At 38.0% G+C, this 23138-nt stretch overlaps 1 protein-coding gene across 1 annotated transcript in view; it reads left to right on the top strand.

Annotated features, from left to right (window-relative positions):
- SPTLC1 (serine palmitoyltransferase long chain base subunit 1) overlaps nucleotides 1-21564 on the top strand; it is a gene marked incomplete at its 5' end in the record, with an annotated part of 34284 nt that extends 12720 nt beyond the window's left edge. Inside the window, 12 exons of the mRNA XM_084278680.1 lie at nucleotides 4271-4364; nucleotides 4862-4934; nucleotides 7145-7277; nucleotides 9459-9588; nucleotides 11285-11374; nucleotides 12071-12178; nucleotides 13534-13629; nucleotides 13951-14047; nucleotides 15335-15389; nucleotides 18794-18911; nucleotides 20815-20888; nucleotides 21343-21564. Coding sequence (XP_084134806.1) covers nucleotides 4271-4364; nucleotides 4862-4934; nucleotides 7145-7277; nucleotides 9459-9588; nucleotides 11285-11374; nucleotides 12071-12178; nucleotides 13534-13629; nucleotides 13951-14047; nucleotides 15335-15389; nucleotides 18794-18911; nucleotides 20815-20888; nucleotides 21343-21436 — 1162 coding nt within the window. The 3' untranslated portion in view covers nucleotides 21437-21564. The remainder of the gene's footprint in view (nucleotides 1-4270; nucleotides 4365-4861; nucleotides 4935-7144; nucleotides 7278-9458; nucleotides 9589-11284; nucleotides 11375-12070; nucleotides 12179-13533; nucleotides 13630-13950; nucleotides 14048-15334; nucleotides 15390-18793; nucleotides 18912-20814; nucleotides 20889-21342) is intronic.
- Between the last annotated feature and the right edge of the window lie 1574 nt (nucleotides 21565-23138).

Genomic DNA, 23138 nt, shown 5'->3' with positions numbered 1-23138 from the left:
TTTGCAACATTAGCAATATTATCTTATTGAGAAAATCTTTCTTACTTTAAATGTCATTTTATTTTTTTATATATTGGGGTTGGGGAGAAAGGGACTTTATCTTTGCCTTCATTGTGGGTGTGCATTGCGTGGTGTTAATTTGTTTCATTTTTTCTGAATACGTATGTTACCTCCAAAGGAGGTTACAACCTTTTGTATAGGGGTTTTGGGGAAACTGTTTCATCACAAATCACTTCAGAAGAAACTGATTTTGTGGCTAGCTACTTGGAACTTTATGAAAAGTTGTTCCCCGTTGGAGAGTCTGAAGTGCAGATGGTCGGTGACAAAGTTGTTTTCTTTTTTATGGCTAAGCATTGTTCTTGTGTGTTATGAAGCTTTTAAAATGTGTGTTTAAACAAGAATCACACTATTTCAGAAATTGCTTTGAAATTTTTTTCACAAGCTTTGGATTTGTTTGTCAGTAACTTTTACAGTATGAGCAGTCTTAATATCCCTCTAGTGACACTAACAATTCAAAATAATTCAGTGACAGAGCACAGTTCTTTGCTGTCATGGGGAGCTCCATTTTGATGGTTCTGCCACTGTGGAAAAATCCACCTTAGAAAAGGGATGACTATTTTAGTCAACTCTCATGTGAACAGTCTTTGTTTTTGATTGAAAGAAGTGGTATTGTGGAGTTAAAGGAAGTATTAGATGTTTAGAAAAAAAAAATCATAACCAATACAACTTCCAGATTGATTTGGAAAAGGTGTGAATTCTTTAAAACTTTCCAGCGCTTACAGGTACAGAACGTGTTGTGACAGAATGTTAACGTGGGGTCGCTGTTAATAGTAACTGTGGGGAAAACCTGGCATTTGTCTTAAAAGCTTTGAGGTTGTAATGTGGGCTATAAACTTAACCCACGTTTCAAAATTAATACAGAAATTAAAGTGTCTGCATTCTGCTTCCTGCTCAAGAGCATTTCTATCCCCTTTTTTATTAATATTTTAAGGGAATCCTATTGATGCTAATGAGGTAGTCTTCTTTCAGTGAGGTATGTTCCTTTCTGCTGAACACTTGTGTAATCCCACAATTGTTGCCGAATGATAAGCAACACCAGTAATGCAGAAGCTTGTCCTAAGAAGAATGTGACCAATTTTGAATCAGTGGTAAAGAAGTTACTCATGATGGCTCAATCACAGTCCAGAAATTACTTAGATCTTTTATGAACCCACCTATGCAGGATAGCTTAGTTTCACAAGACCTCATTCAGAAAATGTTTACATTGAGTGTGTTTACAGACTTACTGTTTCCTAAAACTGTATTTCTGTAAAACTCTTGTCCTGATTCTCATTTTGCTTTAAAACAAGAAGGTACTAATGGTCTAGCTTTTAACATTAGCATCTTCTGCAACTGATTTTTCAATACATGCAGCATAAGATAAGTGAGAGGATCGAGTTCAGATGGAGTGCTTTAGGTTCTTAGAAGAGATAGTTTCTTAAGGACTTGGAAATTCTTTGAATATAGCTTGAAATTACATTTTTATTTACTGTTTCAGCTGGATCACTCAGTATCTCCTAACTTTTATCGCACACCATGATACCTAACAAACTGTTAATTTGGGGGAGATGCATGAAACTGTAAAGAAACTAAGTGTTTCATTGTTTGACTTTTGTAAAGACCTGTTGGTTTTGATGTTGCAAATAAGGTTTTATGATACTGTCAGCGTACATATTTTGGTTATAATTTACTGCAATAAGCCTTTCCATGAGTGTTTTCTGCCTAACCATGAGTGTTTCTTTACAAGGTTGGGTAAAACTCAGATAGCAAAGTGTGGTCATGTTTTCTTGCAGGCTGCAGCATTGTTAGTGACAAGTTGTGAGCGTGAGTGTATTTTCAAGGTTTGAGAGGTGGAGTTATGGGAGAAAATTGACGTAAATCTGCCAGGTTTCATAGTGTGCTGGGAGTGTACCGAGCCTTGTGTAAGTGCCAAAATACAGAGGCATAGGTCTGCTCTTGTGAATAGCTGCAGGTTACTTCACTTGATAGGACTTAGCAATGTTTTGCCTTGCTCATCAATGAGTTGTACCAAAGAGCAGATCTAGGTATACTTTTAATGGCAGTCAGTTCCCCAAGACAGTACCTCTGTATAATGCTATTGCTGTGCATGGCAGTAATGCAGTGCTGCCTCTTTCTGAGGTCACGTTCAGCTTGTGTCAGTTTAATGTCGTGAAGAGGCAGGGCACGTGCACTGTGTTAGTAGAAAGCTTTCCAAAGCTGCTTTAGTAATCTACACACACACACTCTGAAACCAGAGTAGAATAATGAGAAGTAAAACTAAATCTTAAAACATCTCCTCCCACCTTTTCCCCCCTTACTGCTGCCATGTGGCACAGGGGGAGATGGGGAAATGGGGGTTTCAGTCAGTTCATTGTGAGCCGTCTCTGCTGGTCCTTCCTTTTTTAGGTGGAGGACTCCTCATACTCTTCCCCTGCTCCAACATGGGGTCCTGCCCATACGACACAGTCCTCCACAAACTTCTCCAACCTGAGCCCTTTCCCATGGGGCTTCGGGTCTTCACCCGCTGCCTCAACATGTGTCCCTTCCACAGGGTGCAGGCCTGCTCCAGCCTGGTCCCCCACCAAGTCACAAGTCTCCCCAGCAGACCCTCTCCAGCGTGGGCCTCTCTCTCCAAGCTGCAGGTCCTGCCAGGAGCTTCCTCTAATGCGAGTTTCCCACCAGGTCACAGTGTCCTTCACATGTCTCCCTCCGCTCCAGTGGGGTGTCCTCCATGTGCTGCAGGTGGGATCTCTGCACTACATCATCGTCCATGGGTTACAGGGGTACAACCTGCTCCACCATAGTCTTCTCCACAGGCTGCAGGGGAATCTCTCTCTGGCGCCTGCAGCACAACCTCCTCCCCCTTCTTCATGTACCTTGGTGTCTGCAGAGTTTCTTACATGTTCTCACTCCCTTCTCTGGTGGCAAAAAGTGGCTGCTTGTGTGTTGTTTTTTTTTTTTTTCCTCTTAACTGTGTTATCCCAGAGATGCTACAACCATTGCTGACTGGCTCAGCCTTGGTCAGAGTCAGGTCTGGCCTTGAGATATCTAGTTTGCTCTGTTGGACCCCTCTGTTGTATTCTTCTAGATACTTCTTGCAGAAACCACCTCTGCAGCCCCCTCCTCCATCACCAAAACCTTGTCACACAAACCCACAACAGAGGTTATTTGCTTTGCACACAAAATGTACACATTGAAATACTGTCAGTAGCAAGATTTGGAGCAGCTGTGCACATGTATCTGATACTTGAGCATCACTGTTTAATTTTGATTGTGAAAATTCTTCAGTGCTAGTTTCCACTTGGGAAGAGCTTTGTGGAAGCTTGTGCTTGAGGAATAGTGTGGGGTCTCAGCTGTAATGTTTGACAGCACATACAGAAATGTGCAGACATAGCTGTGAGATTTCTCGACACTCAGATTAATTGAAACTTTTGATTTTGTAGTATTGAAGTATATAATTGCCAAAACAGGATTTTTTAAGAATACAGCACACAGATGTCATGCTTGCATTTAAAGGGTAATAGTTCTTTTTATCTTAAAATTTTTAGTAACTTTAAATAATAATTTTTCAAGGCCTATATTTTTTCTCTGCCCTTTGCTTTATGTATATTGTGTTCTTGTTCATTTGTTAGTATTAGTTGTTTTCACACTTTGTGTTTCCTGATTATATGAGTTATTCAGACTCTTAGGGATTATACCTGAGATTACAGGTAACATGATACTTTTGTCTGCTTACGGTTACTGCCTATATTTCAGGAGCCCTATTCAGTACCAGATTGGTATTGTGAATTTGCTTTATGATAAAAAAACATTGGGTTTAAATTAATTTTTATTATGGAAGTACGCAATGAAGAAAATTCCTTTTTATTTGTAGTATTCCTTCTTTCAAATAGGTGTCACTTTACTTTTGAAAGAGTAGCTATCTCTTCAGGAATCATTTTTGTCTGAATTAAATTTTTAAAAAAGCATCATTAAACTAAATATCTCAGGAAGGTATTTACAGTTTCTTTATTAAATTACATTAATACAGTTTTTGCTGAGTATGGTGTGTGTCTGTGACTTGACACTGAGCTTAAGTGCTAATTGGCAGCTGTAAAGGAAGATGTGGAGAGAATGAATCTTGAAAAAGCTGTATGCCTTTTAATTGAAAAACAAAACTGTACTGGTTGACTGTGAAAAATAGCAACTGTTTATTTATAACAACATATCTGGTTGGTGGTTTTTTTTTCAGTCCTCCCACCCATATAATCACTGTTAATGGCAAGGAATGTGTAAACTTTGCATCGTTTAACTTTCTTGGACTTCTGGATAATGAAAAGGTTAAGGTAAGTTCTTCCATTTACTGTATATGTATGATTATTCCTCTTTTACTTTATATATAGTTATCTTGAAATTAAGAATGATTTCAGGAAGCACAAAGTTTGTCAAGGAAGTGTACTTCTAAAGCAGCAAGGAAGATTAAAAACATTGTAATTTTGAGCTGTTTAATTTGTCTTTTTACCAAAATTTCATCTGGTGTACTTAACTGTGATCTGATTATCAAGTTAGATTAGTATCTGGTGTCTTTAATCATTAGAATACAGTGAAATATGTTTAAGCAGCTGTCTGAAATAGTTTTAATGTGAAAGTAATTCATAGAATTCAGCAGATTAGTATACTAATGTGAAGCAGATCATGTTACATGATGCAAGAACTTGTCTGTGTACATTGCTTTAAAATTGTGAATGTGAAGTGTATAGAGGAGTTAGAGATCTGAGCTAGTGTTGGAATAAATATTTCATGTAAGGAAAAAATATTTCATGTAATTCTTTTCTGTTAAAAGAGTGCAGCCCAGGCGTCTCTGAAGAAATACGGTGTTGGCACTTGTGGACCTAGAGGATTCTATGGTACTTTTGGTGAGTAACGTCCTTTGATCTGTCTTTAGACATTGTCAGATTGGTTTGGTATGTCAGCCAAAATAGTCCTGTGTAGAAGCTGCAAATTATTTCTCTTGTGAAGAACAGTTACTGTCTAACACATTTTTTACTGTATTTGTCAAGAATTGGTAGTGTTTATTGTTTGTAGCTTTGTTTCTTATTCATTGTACGTGTTCCCTTACACTTTCTAATGCTGATCTTGGAGGAGAGTAGAGAAATTAAATATCTGATGTAGTTCTGGCCACCATCTCTTTCACAGAAAGAGAAGGTATCATGTATGGTGAAATTAAGTGTAAATTAATAAATTTCTAAATGGACCACAAGAGGGCAGTCTGATTTCTATGGTAAAGATTATTAGTTGAGATTATCTAATGCTGTAGTCAGAATGAAGTTTTCCTTTACAGATAAATTTAATAGGCAAGTGTTACTAAGGGGTTTTTTCATTCTTTTTACGAAGCCATAAGTTTTAAATACCAGTCTCTGGAAATAGTTCTTTGTAGGCATTGCTATTTTGAAATACTGCATGGAAACCAACGAATAGCTTCACAGCTGCAGGTTAAAACCATGGATTTACCATCTTGCTAAGTTTTTGGTCTCTTCCCAGAGGTGATGGAATTCACAGTGTGTTAGTACTCAAATGGTTTCTTAGAGTTAGGTTCCTATAGCCTTGTCTTGGATTCAAGACTGGCTTCAACTTTTCTCAGTCAATCAACCTAGTAATATTAGGTGATCAACCAGGTGCTATACCTGTATTAATATGTTAGAAGTATATATATCAGAACAAAGTTGAGTCTTTGATATAAATCTTATAGATTGTTCTTTAGCCTAGAGCCATAACTCATTTCTTAGCAAGGTGATGAGAGCCCATTTTCTGTCACTCAGATTTATCTGCTCTTAGGGGCTGATATTTGATATCAATGTTAGAGATCTCTTTATTAGGAAAAGAAGATATGTTACAGTTTTTCGAATCAGGACTTGATTCTTCCTACCGCTGCCTGTTTGAAGGGATCTCGTAGATTTAGGAAGCCCTTGTAAGACCTTTTTGATATATGGTCTATACCTGAAAACCGCATCCATGCTTTTTATCAAGTCAATAAAGACTATGAGAATCAGATAGTTTTGTGTTTTTATCGTGGTGCAATGGCAGTGAAACTTTAATCATGTCTTAAGCTTTTCAACCTCACTGTTACACAAAGTTTTTTTTCCCTTATGTAACGATGTATCAAATTTTTGTATGCAAAATTTGCTAGGCTTGTAAAATGTTTCTCCTTGACACAAAACTGATTATGTTTTTTAGCTCATTATTGCTGACAGCGTTTCTTTCACCCACTGTTTTTATGCAGCTCTTGCTCAGTGTAGTGCTGGTTGTTGCTGAGTAAAGTTCAGTGAGAAGCATGCAGGTTTTAATTTTTACCTGTGATGGTTTCATCATCTTTTCCAATTTTTTAGTTAAAATGATGTAGGTGATCTTCTACACTCAAAACCTTTTTCCCAATTGGGTATCAATAACTGTGCATTCAAACCAGTACTTCAGTCCTTGTTTCCCTAATTTGTTACTCTCTACAGTCAGGACTTCAAGAAGTAACATTTTTTGCTAATGTATTGCATTTTTTAAATACCATGTGGCTAGCCTCTTTTTCTTTTTTGGTGCTTGATGCCAGAAAAAAGATTTGTACTGGGCTTCTTGTTCAGTAATCAAATAAGTTCATTCTTCCTGTTTCAAAGCTTGACCGGTGATTCTTTCATTGACCCTGAACTCCATGTAACAATAAACTTGCAAAGATTTGCAGGAAGAAACTACTCTCTGTCAGAAAGTAGACTGGATAACTCCAACTAGTATCCTTCCTACCACAGACACTGGAGAAGAAAGTCTGTTCTGGGTTTCTCTGAATGTTTGCTGATCTGATACAGTTGGATCAAAGTGATAGGTAGCAAAAGAAAATTTTTAAATCAGAAGTAATGAAACTTTTTGTTTCCTTTTAAAACCATGGATAAACAACAAAGAATTCTGTTCCATTACATTTTTTTTTATGCTCAGGTGAAAGCATTGATGCAGAATTGTAGTTAGCAGTCTATGGATAAAATATGGTTTTAGGGAAGTTATTGGTAGGAAGAGCATTACAAGTAGTAAACACTGAGAGAGACACAAGTAAACAATTTAAGAGATTTGCATATTTTCTCTCAAATAGATGTGCACTTAGAATTAGAAGAACGATTAGCAAAATTCATGAGGACAGAGGAAGCTATCATATACTCATATGGATTTGCAACAATTGCCAGTGCCATTCCTGCATATTCAAAACGAGGAGATATTGTGTTTGTGTAAGTATTGTTTTCCACTTAGGAAATTCCAGATTAAAGAGTTACATTCAATTTTTCTTTTTCATCATTGCTAATCATGTTAAGTATTTAAAAAATAGTGTTGGTTTTGATCAAGTATTTACAAAGCTCAAATATCTATTCTTTACCAAATGCTCCAGATCAAATCAGCTACTGCATTTATCATGGAGGAGCAGCCTTGGGCACTCAGGTGGAAAAAAACCCTAATCACCACAAAGCTTGTGCATGCAAGAACAAACAGAAGTCTAATACGTATTTGTTCCTTTAGAAAATGTGCAGTCATATTTGCTTTTCTCTGGTTTACTGGTGGCTTTTCACCTTTCTTGCAGGACAGTTGTTCCCTATATACATATTTTCAGTGGATTAGTTGGATAAAGATTGGTGCATGTTAAAATAACACAAAACCAGCTATGCAGTGTCCTACTACGAATTCCACCATCCCAGTATCTGGTCCCTGAGAGCAGCCATTCATAATTTGTCTAGGGAGGCATAAAAAAGCCCGGGAGAAACAGTGTAACAATGAAAGCTTTCTGACCCCAAGTAGGGTTTCTATTTAATACAAGTTGATGGATTTTTCTTAGGCTTTCTAGTTCTTTCAGTAAATTTATAGAGGTTTAATGTCCACGGTGCTTCTGTGATGCGTAGTTTCACAGTTTAATTTGAACTTAACTTTTCACTAACAAACATAACTTTGATCATGTTTTTTATCATCTTTGAACATTTTCCGGATCGGCTTTCTGAGATGAACAACCAGGATTGTGGACAGTGTTCAAGATGCCAGTGTGTCCTGGATTTACATATCTAGTACTCTTTCAGCTTCTCACTGACAAAAGACCCCACCACACTTAGAATCAACTTGGTTGAAATGACTGCTTGCAGCATGTGCAACAGGTCTGATTTAGTCGCCCCTTTTAAAAAGATAACCCAACTTAAGTAGCTATGAAATTGCATATCCCATCATGCACAGAGATTTGCTCTTCCAACACTTAAAAATGGTGGATAGTGCTTTGAACACTGAGATAGTAATTCCCAAAGGATATTAAAAGAGCAGGTTTGGAATACCACTATAAATGTGACGGGCAAATCTTTGTGCCATTTTTTAAGACCCAGAGCAAATGTAGTGAGAGATGGCTCTCAGATGATTGCCATGGTATTCATAGAATCACAGAATGCTTTGGGTTGGAAAGGACCTTCAACCTTATTGCAATGGGCAGGGACACCCTTCACTGGATCGATCAGGTTGCCCAAAACCTCATCCAACCTGGCCTTAAACACTGCCAGTGATGGGACTTCTGCAGCGTCTCTGGGCAACCTGTTCCAGTGTCTCACCACCCTCATAGCAAAGAATTTCTTCCTAACATCTAATCTAAGCCTACTCTCTTTCAGCTTGAAACCATTGCCCCTTGTCCTATCACTTCAGTCCCTGACGAACAGTCCTTCTCTCACTTTCCTGTAGGACCCCTTTAAGTATTGGTAGGTTGCAATTAGTTATCCCCTGAGCCTTCTCTTATCCAAGCTGAATAAGCCCAACTCTCTCAGCCTGCCTTTATAGGAGAGGTGCTCCAATGCCTTGATCATCTTCCTGGCTCTCCTCTGGACTCGCTTCAACAGCTTCAGCAGCTGTTGTCTTCCCTGCACTGGGCACCCCAAACCTGGACAGCAGACTCCAGGTGGGATCTCACTAGAGCAGAGTAGAGGGGCAGAATCACCTCCCTCGACCTGCTGGCCACATCTTCGTGATGTAGCACAGGACACTTCTGAGCTGCTAGCACATACTGCTGGCTCATGTTGAGCTTCACATTGATCAGCATAGTCCTCCTCAGGGCTCCTCTCAATCCACTCTCTGCCATTGTACCTGCTGTTTCACCCAGTCCATGGAATGCTGTGCTCAAATACACTGCTGTCACATAGAAAAAAAAATGGACCAGTGTACACTTCCAAGAAAAAACGTGTTGGCTTCTTTTAAGTGACTGTAGTGCATATGAAAGTTGAGAAGCCTTAGAAATGAGTTTTCAGAAAGTAAATAAGATGCTTTAATAAATCTAGTTTTAATTACACCCAGGTACAGTTATCTGCTGAAAAGCAGGATAGTCATAATAGCCTGCTTTCTTTAAATAAATGTTAAACCAAGTGCAAACTTAGAAGGGCTTCCTGTATTCACAGAGATGAAGCTGCCTGCTTTGCTATTCAGAAGGGGTTACAAGCATCTCGTAGTAATATCAAGTTATTTAAGCATAATGATATGGCTGACCTTGAACGGCTGTTGAAAGAACAAGAGGCTGAAGATCAAAAGGTACCATTCCTTGGAAAAGATATTTGTACTTTTTTCTGCCACCTGTTGTTAATGTTGCTTATATAATTAAGATCAGGTTTTTTAAATTTTTTTATGGATTTTTCATGTGTCTAACCACTGTAAACAAGCTTAGAGGCATTGGTAGTGTGGAAATATCTTCAGATGACTGAAGTGTAAGATTATTTTATTTTTCAAAAATACTCTTAAAGGGCTTTTTTGTTGTCTTTAAGAAAATTGTATAGTTGCATTTACTTAAAAGATCATGGAACTTGAATATCAGTTCAAATGGCACACCATAAAATTAACATGGACAGGGCTAATCCTAACCCTTTAATTTATAGAATCAACATGATTCCTTCCCCCCCCCCCCCTAAACTCATCCCCTGTCTTGTTCTCACGTGTTAAAATGTTTTCTCTTGAAAAATTTGGACCAGTTTGTCATTCTGATAGTAATACAAAAGAGTACCCAAAATCAGCTACTAAACTCAGGATCAGCAAGTACTTGGTTAAATGAATTTTAAAAGAATTAGTTGAAGAGTTATCACTGTTACATGCCTTGTTCACAGAATGCTTGTAAGTTGCAGACAACAGGAAGAAAGCTGATTTTGTGCTAACACAAAGAAGTGGAGTGGATGAACTGCATAATTTTGAGCCGGTCAGCTTAGTGTCAGTCTGAATCAGTAATTGGTCTGATTAGTGGCAGATTTATAGAAAACATACCAGTTAGCGGAGCTCCATGGAAAATTATTTTGTCAGATAATCTTTACATCTGTTTTTAGATGTGGTTGACAGACTAGTGATGCAATTTGTGTAACTCATTTGATTTGTTAGAGCAGAGTGCTTTGATTTAACTACATGGTTATAGTTTCTTAATGTAATTAGCTGAATGTGAACATAAAGTTGGTGGCCAAGAGCTTAATGTAGACCGTGTGTATAATTAAGACATACTCACTAGGAAGGGTTAGATACTACCACTAGAGATGGTCCAGCTTGTGGAGTGGGCTGTGACTTGTTTTGCTGCCTCCCATGCGAAAAATTCAAACAGATGTCCTCTGAATCTCTTTACGAGATCTGAAAAAGATAAGAAGCATGACAACATCCTTGTGAGAAGATATTAATAATGTTTAAAGACCAGGGGAGTGGCATTTTAAAACAACAAAACTCGAATCATACCATTGAAGTTTAAATAGAAACCACTGCAGGATATTCTTATGGCAAATATTGCCCAGAGATCAAAGAAGAAGAAGATTGTATCTTATGCTTTTGGATTGTGAGAAGTTTGTGCTGCGTTGAGAATCCTGGTGCACAAACTACTTGGTGAAAAGTGTTCTCAGTGCTCAGACTAATAATGAATATAAGAGACCAAGATTTATAATATTTCTTCTGTAGTTGTATTGTTTGTAGTTTATTCATAAAGTTCAAATGGATTGGTTATGATTTGTTGCAGTTTCTTAAAACTTCCATGAGAGTTAAAGCCTTTAAAATTATTACAAAGTAAAGAAAAACTAACCCAATGAGACATTTCAACTTTTATTGCAAATGATAAATACTAAGTTTTAACTAAAGTAAAAACTTAATTGAAAAGGAGATTTTATCTTCTTTTCCTTAGCATTACTGTCCTCCCTATCAAAAAATCTTCAGAGCTTTACTTGTTAGTAACAAATGATATGAACTGAAACCATATCTTTCTCTAAAGAATCCTCGCAAAGCCCGTGTGACTCGAAGGTTTATTGTAGTTGAAGGATTGTATATGAACACAGGAGACATCTGCCCTCTTCCAGAACTGGTAAGTGGTTTCAGTTTGCCTTTTAAACTCTGTATATGAAAAATGTGACGAATGAAATAGTAGTACCATACAGTTAGGACGATACATAGAAAAGCTCTGCATGTAGGTTTTTTGTTAAACTTCTTGATTTATGAAACATGAAATGGTGATCCCGAATTTTACATTGTTTTGAAACATCAAATCAGGATTAGGTTTCTGAAGCTGTATGTAATGAGACTTGCAAATGAATATCTGGTTATGAACTTATTTTTTAACCTATTAAAAATACTGTATTGGTAACTATGCTGTATGATACTAAATTGTTAAACTAAGTACACATTAAAAAAAAAAAGTTTTCTTTTTCAAAGAAACCTTCACCCAGCTGTTATAAACAGTGACTTCAAGGAAAACCTTTGCTATTCAGCATAAATTGGCCTTTTGTGTATGCTATATTGTTGCAGGTAATGGAAGAAATGCTGTGAAAATGCATCATCTTGAAAGTACTTAATAGCATATTTTTAATTTGTGGGTGTACATGAATATTTATGAAATTTAGTCTTACATGGTGGAAGAATTTTGAAGCCTTTTAATACGTCTTAATGACAGAACACAATTCTAGAGCTGACATTTTTGCAGTAGTTGGGATCTCCCCTGCTCATTTTGTTACCAAATTCTGGTGAGTTTGGCTTGTATTTTATATCATTTGCTCCCTTTTAGATAAAATTGAAGTATAAATACAAAGTTAGAATATTTTTGGAGGAGAGCCTTTCCTTTGGAGTCCTTGGAGAACACGGAAGAGGAGTTACTGAACATTTTGGAATAAATGTAAGTGCCTTTCTTGTGAGTTTTGTTGTGAACAAGAGATTTGTGTAGAAGCAAATTGCATGCTTGATTACTGATACTTATGGCATTAACCGTGTTTAGTAGTACAATAGTAATTTAAGCATGCTTTTCTTTGTCTTAAGGCATTCAGGTATTGGGATTTTCCTTTAATGTGCTAACTTGAAATAACACTGCTTATCTTTAGTGAGGAAGATAACAAAAGAATTTTTACAATGCATAATTTTATCTCTTTTTCTGGTACTTGGATGAGGATTGCAGTATTCCCCAGCTGCATATACTAAAAGTGTCATGCTTACGCAGAAATATTTTGGAGCTAGCAATAAGTCAGAAAAAGCTCAGTTTATAGACAGCCTACTTTGTTCTATGCCTTTTGCTCCAGTGCAGAAAAATAAGATAAAGCTATTAATGGCCCTTTCAAAGATGTTGACTTACTACTCTACTGGCAGACTAAGCCAGTTTCCAAGAGTATACCTTTTGTGGTGTTGATTCAGCTTGAGGACGACTGTGGGAATCCAAAATTGGATCCTTGCAGTTTGCTACCACAGCCACCTGAGCTGGGTAAGGTTGGTTTCCAGCATCCTCGTGTGGAACATTTCATTGACAGTGTCTGAGTTCAGCTGGGAAGTAAAAAGTGAAATATCATTCATTCTGTCTTCTCCTATCTCCTGTTGTTTTCAGTTTCAGTATCTTAATACCAAATGTGGAAAAGATAAAATGAATGTTGAGCAGCTTTAGAAGAGGAAACAAACAGTGCTGCTGTGATGCTTGCCAAGCACTGTCTGATTAATTGGTTTCTATTTAAATTAATTTATAAACATTATCTTTCAATTTAGTCTGTTCAGAAAGGGAATTTGTAACAGTGGCCATTAGTGTGCATTATAGAGCCTGGCAAAAAATATATTTGCAACTAACAAGTGAAATAAGACAATTGTGTCTTCAGGGTTCAAACTCTAATTTAGCTAGGCTTACGCTCAATTTTAGTCATATTCTATTTTCTACTGACCGCAATGGGACTACTTATGTTCCTAAAGGACACTGTCACACCTAGTACTTTGAGGAATTGTCATTAGTATCTATATAATTTGGTTTTTATGTTTGTGTACTTCACATTACAATGCCTGGAATAGAGTGATCCTTTGTAAATTATCTAGAGATGCATAGGTCTCAATTTCTAAAGTCCTTTTTTATTGCTTAAAACTGTTATTTCAGTTGTTGCTTGATTTTAATACGTGATCATTTGGTGGATCTTCTCTAATACTCATAATAATATGAAACAAGATACATCTTTAATAGATAATTAAAAGCATCTTTTAATAATTTGTTAATTTACCTGGCAGATTGATGATATAGATCTTATTAGTGCAAACATGGAGAATTCACTGGCTTCTATTGGAGGATTTTGTTGTGGAAGGTCTTTTATTATTGACCATCAGGTAAGCCAGATCTCATTTTTATATGATATGGGAGGATTAGTTTCTTATAAATGAGAGTTAGCTACTAGTATTAATTTGTCAGGAGTTTTATGACATAAATTATTATTCAACATTTGACTCCATACAGTAATTGTCTAGTTCTATGAAATATTGTAGATTAATTGGAGATCTACTTTTAAATTCTTGTTTGAATCTATGTGAAAGAGAAGTCATTTAAATGTATGTTAACTTTTAAAACACTGCCACTACTGCTATAAACAAAAAAGTTAAATTCCTCTTCCCCCTTTTTTTTTTCCTCCTTGTTTTTCTTCCCTGCCTCAGCGATTGTCTGGTCAAGGCTACTGCTTTTCTGCATCCCTGCCTCCTTTGTTAGCTGCAGCTGCTATTGAGGCTCTGAATATTATGGAAGATAATCCAGGTATTTAATTCAGGAAAATTTTATTCTTCAGCCTTTCTTCACCCAAAACTAGTAACTCATATTTATCTCTACTTTGATTCCTCACTGTTTTAAGTCTTCTCTTTTTCAGCTAATTAATTCTATATGCGTGGGGCTTTGTTCATATAATTTCACATCCTGCTTTTCTTCAATGTTTCCTCCCCTTTTTATCATCCAGCTGAAAATGAGCCAGTGAGTTCAGTCTAGGAGGTATGAAGATGGTTATCACTAAGCAAATAAGAAACCATTATTCTTTATAGACTAGTGATGTGCTTCTTCCTTGAAAACAAATTCTTTTAAGACAAATGGCGGAAGGGAAGGTTAAAGAGAAACAAATGGGGATATAACTCCTCAGGAGTGAACAGTCCTTTCCAGTTGCATTACATATATATGTATTTTTTCTTCTCCAGTAAGGAAAGAGGGAAGTTAGCATACAGGCAAGAATCTCAGGAATGATTGTGGTGCAAACACCTGCAATTTTGGCAGAACTATGTACAGGACAGTTGGTTAAACTTGGCAGGCAGGTGTTTCTGCTCTTTGAGGCAGAGAATTGTGTTTGTTGCTAGAAGCTGAGAAACTTTTTTGCAAGGAACAAGGGCGGGAGAGATGCATGAGAAACAGATTTGTCCAATTTTGTCCTCTTTGTTTTTAATCTTCGTTAGCATGAAGAGGTTGGAGGACATCTGAGAGATGCAGGTTTCAAGTCATCACAAATAAATAAACACTACTGTGTAGCCCATGCCTAATTCTCAGAAGTTAAACAAAAGCAAGAAAAAACTTAGTCTTAAGTTATGTGTCTATTAGTTGCAGTGGAGGGTCACCATTTACTGAGGAAATGAGCCAAGGTTTGCAGATCCAGGAGTCAAAAGTTTACTGTTGAAGAATCTGCATTAAGTTGGTGAAAGGAATAAGGAGCTGTCTGCATGGATACAGATATTTTATAGCTGTAAATAAATTGGACCTGCCATTTCAATCCCGTTACCAAGAGTTTGTCATCCTTTCCATATGATCGTGAACCAGTGCAGCTGGAGTAATGAGATAAAGGGGAGTAATAAGATAAAGGGAAGTAATACATTTGTCAGAACTTAAAAGCCTGTCATTTCTTGGCAGAAATGGGAATCAGGAACATTATGAAGAGTACAGAAGAGACTTGGTACTTCAATAGATATGAATATCTTAGTTTTCCTTACAAACACTTTTTTTTGAAATCTTACGGAAGTTTGTGGTTAAAATGGGATATCTAACCCTTTTGTGTGTGTGTTTGTGTAGACATTTTTCAGACTCTCCGGGATAAATGTGAACAGATTCACAAAGCTTTGCAAGGGTAAGTGTGGTTTTTTGTGAGGGTTTTTTGGCTGCTGTTGATTTGACCATGCCTTTATAATGCCAGCTTTAAAGAACTTGCCCAGATCTATTTCTGGGTTTATAGATCCTTAGACTGGGATATGCACATCAAATTATGTGTCTATTAAAGGAACAAAGTTGCCCTTCCCCAACTGTCACTCTTCTGCTTCTAAATAAAGTCCCTTTACAACTTTTGAAAGATTTTACCTGAATGCTAGTGAATATGTTTGCAAGCCCTTACACATTGTAAGGAATACACTCAGAAGAACTAATTAAAAGTGAAGGAAATTTTTCACCAAAGTTTAATTAACCTATGAAATTTAAGATTTGATGTAGAAGGAACAGTGTTGCAAAAGAGTTGGTCCTTATGTGGACTGTGATCGGGCAAGAAGCCCTAGTTCTTGTAAGCTAGAGGAATGACTGGTGTTTATTCCCATTCTGGGTGCAAGTCAAGTGCCAGTTTGTGGAAGAATTCAGAAGAATGCTTGTGAATCCTGCTTAGAATGACTTTGTTATTGTCTGTGGCAGTTTATAAATCATAAGAAAATACACTAAGAGATAGGCTGGTTACACAAATCAGGAATATTCTTAACTTTGTTAATAATCTCAGATAATGTACATTTCTGTCTTTTATTTAAGACTATCCAGTGCTTTAGAAATAGAAACAAAGAAGCTGTATTGCAGGGAGACAGGATGGGCAGGACAGAATTTTGTGTTTTTTAAAAAAGCATGACAGTAGTAGATAGTATCCCTTAAATAGTTCATTATTTATTGCATATCCTTTGCCTGTCTGGGAATTTCCCCATAAAGCAAGTTTTTCACTGAGGAAAAGCAAATTCATTTTTAAAGATCTTCTCTTCCAGAGAAACTTGACTTTTTTTCAATGAAACCTCATTCTAGTTTTCTGTTGGCAAAACTGGTGGAAATGTCAGTGGTGAGTAGTGCAGCCTGGCTACACAGGGATACCTACTGCAGAGAGCCTGGTCCTGCCATCCAGTTCTGCAGTCTGGCCTTGAAGCTGCGTGAGGAGGGAGCTCCTCAAGGCTTCATCCATAGTGGTACATTAACCTCAGAAAGCATTCCTGGGGACTGGATCTCAATTGTCTAGTCTGCCAAATTGTTGGAGTGATCTGTGGCATGGGTTTGGCCCAGGCCAAGCAGCACTCTTGGAAAGGACTCTTGGATACAGATCAAGAGTTGGTGGGAGCTGGGAGCTGTTTCCAGGAGTCAGTCTGGATGTGGCCACCCTGATGTGGGGACTCAGATTTTAAAAGTATGGATGTGAGTCATTCCATAACCATTCACCACAGGGCCGGAAGAAAGTCCGAGGCATTTTTAATTTACTAATATAGAACTAGCCTTAAAAGGAGCATTTGAGTTTTGTTCCTTCATTACTTCAAACCCAGATCTTTCAGACTTCTCTCTTTTTTGTCTGGAAGTTGTACGTTTTTGTTTGAAAATGAAATTTCCCCAGAATTTCCTAGGAAAGGGAACTCTAATTTCGGGAAAGTTTTATAATGTGCATCGACTGGATTCTCAAGTACTTGTTGAATCTTAATTTGTCAGAGGCTCAGAAAAGCATTGTTAATACTTTACATGGAAGTAAAGTATTGGCATCAGAAGACCTCAAGTTAAACTCCTGAGTTTCTACAAATAGTTGGGTAAAATGAACTGTGTAGTTCAGTTTACTACAGCTCTGACAAACATAAAAGTTTTAAGATTAAAATAGTTAGAAATTTGTAAGCAGACTCTCTGAGAAGGTGCATAGCAAACACAAGCCAAGTTGTTTAAGCAGAGACTCATTTTGAATGTAAGTTGTACAAAGCTTGCTTGCTTCTTGTCTTATTTATTTGGGGGAGGGGGCTGTTTATGATTATCTAATTCAATTAAGGAATTATATCTATTTTAGAGAGAGGCAGTATTAGCTTTTAGTTATAAATAAAACCTGATTGGTTTAGTAGTTTGTCTTAAACTTTGTCCTCCAGCAAATAGATTTAAATTACGGTGAAACTTTATCTGACTTCTACTTTAATCTCCCTACTTGGAGAACACTACTTCTGAGAAGTCAGGTTGTTCCTAGGGAATGTAGCTAAGGATATATTGTGTGGCAATTCTCTCTGCTGACTTTCTAACTTGTAGGTGGACCATGGACTGCATTGTCTTTTCCTTTATGTTACCAAATGTTGTATCCCTGATCCTTAGATGTGTGTGCAGTTGTGAGGCAAAGGCTATATGTGTGCTTGAGTATTAATCACCTGTGTTTCATTAGGTTGCAAGTGTAGGTGAATGACACCAGAACATTTGAAGTTTTGGGGCTGCAGAAAAATGAGAGTTTGATTTCACAGAATCACAGAACTGTAGGGGTTGGAAAGGACCTCAAGAGATCATCGAGTCTGACCCCACTCTCTTTCTGGAGTGGACTGTGAATTGAAATACCATTGTAGAAATAATGGAAGATGCTTTCCATCCTAGAGTATAATTTCTTTTTTCATGGTTATAATTGATTCAGGGTGTTTGTAGTGCCAGTCCTCCTATAGGCTCCTATAGTTCTGGTGCTCATGGATTTAACAACTCTTCTCAAACTGGGTCTTGAACTTTCTGAAAATAGAAAAATTAGTTGAAAATGAGGATATAAATCTAGAATAGGCAACCTTATCAAAGTCAGGAAATCAAAATTATGGTTGAGAGTAGACATGCATTTATGGGACCTGTTAAATTTGGAGACCATCCATCTTGCTTGGTTATTTGATGCAGTTTTTGGGAGAGGAATAACTCAGTCCTGAATCATATCATCAGTGTCAGGACAATGTCAATCATTCATTCAGATTCTAGGAACCTGATTAACAGTTATCCCTATGAACAGATATGGGTGCAACTCTAGTAATGTAACTACTTTTAAAGGACCTTCTGATCAAGTTACAGATGAAGTACAGATCAATTTTTTTACAGTAAATGATTTTAAATCAATAGTCTCAACAAAAATTAAACCTTGTTTCTTCCTGTCATGTAAGTGGGTAAAAAGATTTCTTACTGTTTTTCTTAACATAGACTCCAAAGACCTGACTTAGCTAGCTGTGTTTTTATCAGCAACATACAGGCCTAACGCTAATATGTCTACATTGTCATGAGTATCTGTTCAGAACTTCTGAATCCCCAATCCTTTTTCAAAAGGAGGACTCATTGTACACAAACTTTCTGAAACTGCATTTAGTAAACTTTTTATGAAAGACATCTTTCCATCTTCCAAGCTTAAATTTTGTCTGCAGTAATATTTAGTAAAGTGAAATATCCCCTTCTCACTTGACACCTAGAAAGAGAAAACACTATCTACTTGACACACATGTTCAGGCAGGATGTGTATTAAAGGCTTTTTATTTGTTTTAGGATTTCTGGCTTAAAAGTAGTGGGAGAATCTTTTTCTCCAGCATTACACCTACAGTTGGAAGAGAGCTGCGGATCTCGAGAAAATGATGTGAAGCTACTCAAAAGAGTTGTGGATTACGTAAGTGTCTGCACAGCAATTAAGATATATCATTGCCTTTGCACATGAATAATGAATGAAGTTCATGTGAGTAGAGAGGCTGTTTGCCTAACTTGTTAGAATGACTTGCAGAAATGATCTAAGGAGCTCAGTTTCTTTGCTGACTCTTTAATACAGAGAGTCATGCCACCACCCCTCCTATGCTGCCTGTCCTTTCTCAAGAGTTTATAGCCATCCATTGCTCCACTCCAGTCATTGAAGTGGTCACACCAGCTTTCAGTGATGACAACTAAGTCATAGTTTGCCTGCTGCACAGTGGCTTCCAGCTTATCCAATTTGTTGCTCATGCTGTGTGTATTCATGAACATGCACTTCAGTTGGGCCATTGCTGTCTCCCCGAGCCGTGGCACTGTTTCCACAGACTCATCTCTAGTGACTCTCATTTCCTGCCCATCCTCTTTCCAACCTAATTTAAAGCCCTCTCAGTGAGCCCTGCTAGCTCCTGGGCTAGGATCTGCTTCCCCCTTTGGGACAGGTGGGACCCATCCGTAACCATCAGGTCAGGTGCTGAGTAAACCACCCTGTGGATAAAAAACCCAAAACTCCTGTGATGGCACCAGCCTCTCAGCCGTGAATTAAACCTGTGGGTTTTCCGGGTCCACTCGGTACCCCTCTCTGCCACTAAAGGGATAGAGGAAAACACCACGTGTACTCCTACTCCATCCACCAAGCACCCCAATCTCCTGAGGTCCTTTAGGCTTCTCTCACTGATTTTGTTGCTGACAGCCTGAACTATCAGTAGCTAATGTCCCAGACCTGTGCTGCAGGGAGGCAGCAGTTCCCTGTGGGTAGGGTCTGGCCAACATACGGGGTCCTCTCCTCCCCTCAGAAGAGAGTCATTACCCATCTTTCTGTCTTGGTGGAGGTAGTTTTGAGGTGCGGAGTTGACTTCATCCTAGACAACCTCCTGGAAGGACCTTCCACTGCATCCTCCCCTACCTGCCCCTCAGCTCCAGAGCCTCAAACCTATTGTGTAGAGGCACCTGGGAAAGGCAGGGCAGGCAGGGAGGGGGTTTGCATGCAACCTCGAGCAGGCACCTGCTTCTATTCCTCCTTGCCCCTTAGGTCCCTTCCCTCTGCCCAGTGGTGACAGGGTAAGTGATCCACCACTACTTGGAGTGTATCACTCCGGTGCCTTTCTTGCACTCGTGGCAGGGAGTTGCTCCACCAGTCTATCTCCTGCTCACTTTCCCTGTTAGTCCTCCATATCTCCACCTCCTCCTTGGGCTCTACCACCAGGCTGAGCAGATCGTCCACGTGCACACACCTCACACAGGTGGCATCTCTGCCACCTTCCAATGGCAGCAACAAGCTCAGGCACTCACTGCAGCTGGAGACCGGTACAGCCGCATTTTTGGGCAGGTGTTGCTTGTCACAGACTTTCTGCCTGGAGCTTTCTGGCTAGTGGAGACCATGGCTGGCTTTCTTGGCAGGTAGGCAGCCAATAAGCAAGAGCTAATGTGCTGGGTGTGGAGGGACACTGCCCTCCCTTCTGACTGCCATGCTGCCCTCTCCTGTCCTGTTCTTTCCAGCTTCCCCGGGGGCTGCTCTTGTACTGGAGGGGGTTTGGCTACTTCGCTCTTGTCTCCCTCAGGAGCTCCCTCTCTCCTGCTCAGTGTGTGGGGAGGGGCTTGGAAACTCTCACCCTGAGGCTTTGGGGCCCTATTGTCACTGTCCTCCTCAGTGTTTTAGCTGCTCAAGGATTTTCCACTCAGGAGCTCTTCACCTGAGTGTGCTTAGAGAGAGAACTTACAGTTATCCAGACACCAAACTGATAGAAGCTAGTTGTATGTGTTTGGTGATCAGAGTGATACCCTATCAGAGGTTCCCATACTGATGACTACTATATTTTCTTTTATTGTAGTGCATGAATGGTGGTATTGCATTAACTCAGGCCCGCTATCTGGAGAAGGAAGAAAAATGTCTTCCTCCACCCAGGTGAGTAGGAAGTTAATACATTAGTTTATTGGATATGACTCTCTCTTTTCATACAATGCAGGGGGTTTGTTCAGTAGACTGGAAAAAATAGGAAAGGCTGCATTTTTAGGTATGCTTGCAGTGACTGTAGTGGAATGCTAATAACCTTAACTAACTGTATCAAAACTACCTGAATCTCATTGATCAGTTTGTTGCCTGTTAACTGCACATCTGCAAGTTAAAAAAAAAATAATAATCAAATTTCTGTGGTGTGTATGGGGAGGTTCGGGGTAGGGAGATAAAAAGTTGTCTGACCATTTCTGTTTAGGCATATGTCTTGTTTCTGGTTGAATTTTAATTCACAATAATGTCCTGGCAGATGCTGGTTTTAATGCATTAAAATTAGTACGAGAACAGCATAAAGCTGAAGGCAAAGAACAATGTTTACTGTGTATGTTCTGGTTTTCTTTTTTAGTATTCGTGTAGTGGTAACAGTGGAACAAACAGAACAAGAGTTGAACAAAGCTGCATCACTTCTTAAGGAAGCTGCACAGTCGGTATTGAATTAGACTGCTGTTTGGATTCCTTTCCTCAAATTATCAGGATGTGCTCTACACGTTGCACAATGACTTTACTTCAGATATTCAAGTTCTTCTACTTGATGGCATTGAAACCTGACTGAATTTGTACTTGATTGTTCCAGAATAGTATAAATGCATTGAAGGGAAGAATATTGAATTTTGGAACTGGTGAATGACAAGGTGCATTTGCAATTCAAACTCTTTACCATTTACAAGAATTCTGTAAAAGGGGATATCACTGTTGCATACAGAATTCTTACACATTGCATCTTAAAAAATCCTAAATTTATTTCTTCAAACGCTTATGCTTTTTCAAAAACATGTATGAACATTTTTCAAAAAAAAAATCTAAAATACATAGTTTTCTTTACTCGCTCTCAGGATGTAGGAACTTCAAATAAATTTTAAGGAATTATCCCTTTCCCCACTCCCAAATGAAGATAGTCTGTTCCTAATACTCCCAAAAAGGAGAAAATAACACATTAAAAGATAATTTTATGCTATATTATATTACTGAATTACAGGAGAAACTTCAGGGTGTTTTTTGTATCTTTATCTAATGATTTTTGGAAGACAATTTCTTAAGATTGCCTGGCTAGAGAATTCTACTATGTAGGTAGTAAATTCATATTAAATACTATTTGCTTCCTGCATTTCATATGTAACTAGATGCATATTCCATGTTATGGGTGAGGTTTTTCATGTTATTAACTCTAAAACATCTAAACTGAATTGTGAAACTGGTGTGATTCCATTTTAGTTTGTTCAGGCAGGGCGGTTTTGCACCAGTCTTGAAGAGGAGTCATAACTAAGGTAAAGAATGAACCAAGGTTTTGAAACAACAACTAAATGCTAGCTTAGTGAAGCTACTCTGAAGCAGTAAAATGTTGTGTGCCAAGTTTTCTCTCCAAACAGCTATACCTTATAGGTCAAGACTCACAGATAGCTTAAAAGAGTTTAGATGGTACAGATACTCCTAAAATACAACTCAATATGTGCACGTAAAATCTCCATATAACTGTATAGTGATATTTGATGTTTATACTGTCAGGATTTTCAGTAAGCACAGATGAATACATTTCACCAATCAGAGGAAACTGCTGAGGAAGGATGACAGTAAGGTGTACATTTTTATAAAATGAAAACTATAACTACATATTTCAGGACTTTGCTTTAAGAATACTAATTTTGAAATTTTATGTTCTGCCTGATCTGTATTCTGTGTTGTTTTATACTTCTATTCCTTTTTGGTTGCTGCTACAGGGACTACAGCACTGTTTTTGAGAAACATCATTGTTTAAATAAAAAGTTAATTATGTTTGGTTCAGATTTTTACTTATGTAGTCAGATTTTTTAGCATGATCAGCCATGCTTTGTTGAATATTCTGCATCAGATGAACACAGAGTCTATGTTGGCTCCTTCGGTTCATAGTGATTGTCTCTGCACTGACTTTGGAAACTTCTCACCTGTGTACCTTCAGTTGTGTTGGGACACTTTTTTGATTGTCACTTAACTGTTTGAAATACTTGAAAGGCAGAGAAACCTTCACCGCAGTGTGAAAGAGTATTCCTCTTTCTCTCACATTTACTTATTTCTGTATTAACTGTGAGTAAAAGCCTTTGAGAAGCCAACAATTTTAAAAAAAAAAAACAAAAATAGATGGAAGCTGATTCCCACTTTGCAGAAATC

This window comes from Gallinula chloropus (genome assembly GCF_964237585.1).
Source record: "Gallinula chloropus genome assembly, chromosome: Z".
In the NCBI taxonomy this organism is placed as follows: domain Eukaryota; kingdom Metazoa; phylum Chordata; class Aves; order Gruiformes; family Rallidae; genus Gallinula; species Gallinula chloropus.
Note: the sequence above shows the minus strand (reverse complement) of the source record. Positions and strands in the feature narration are given on the sequence as shown.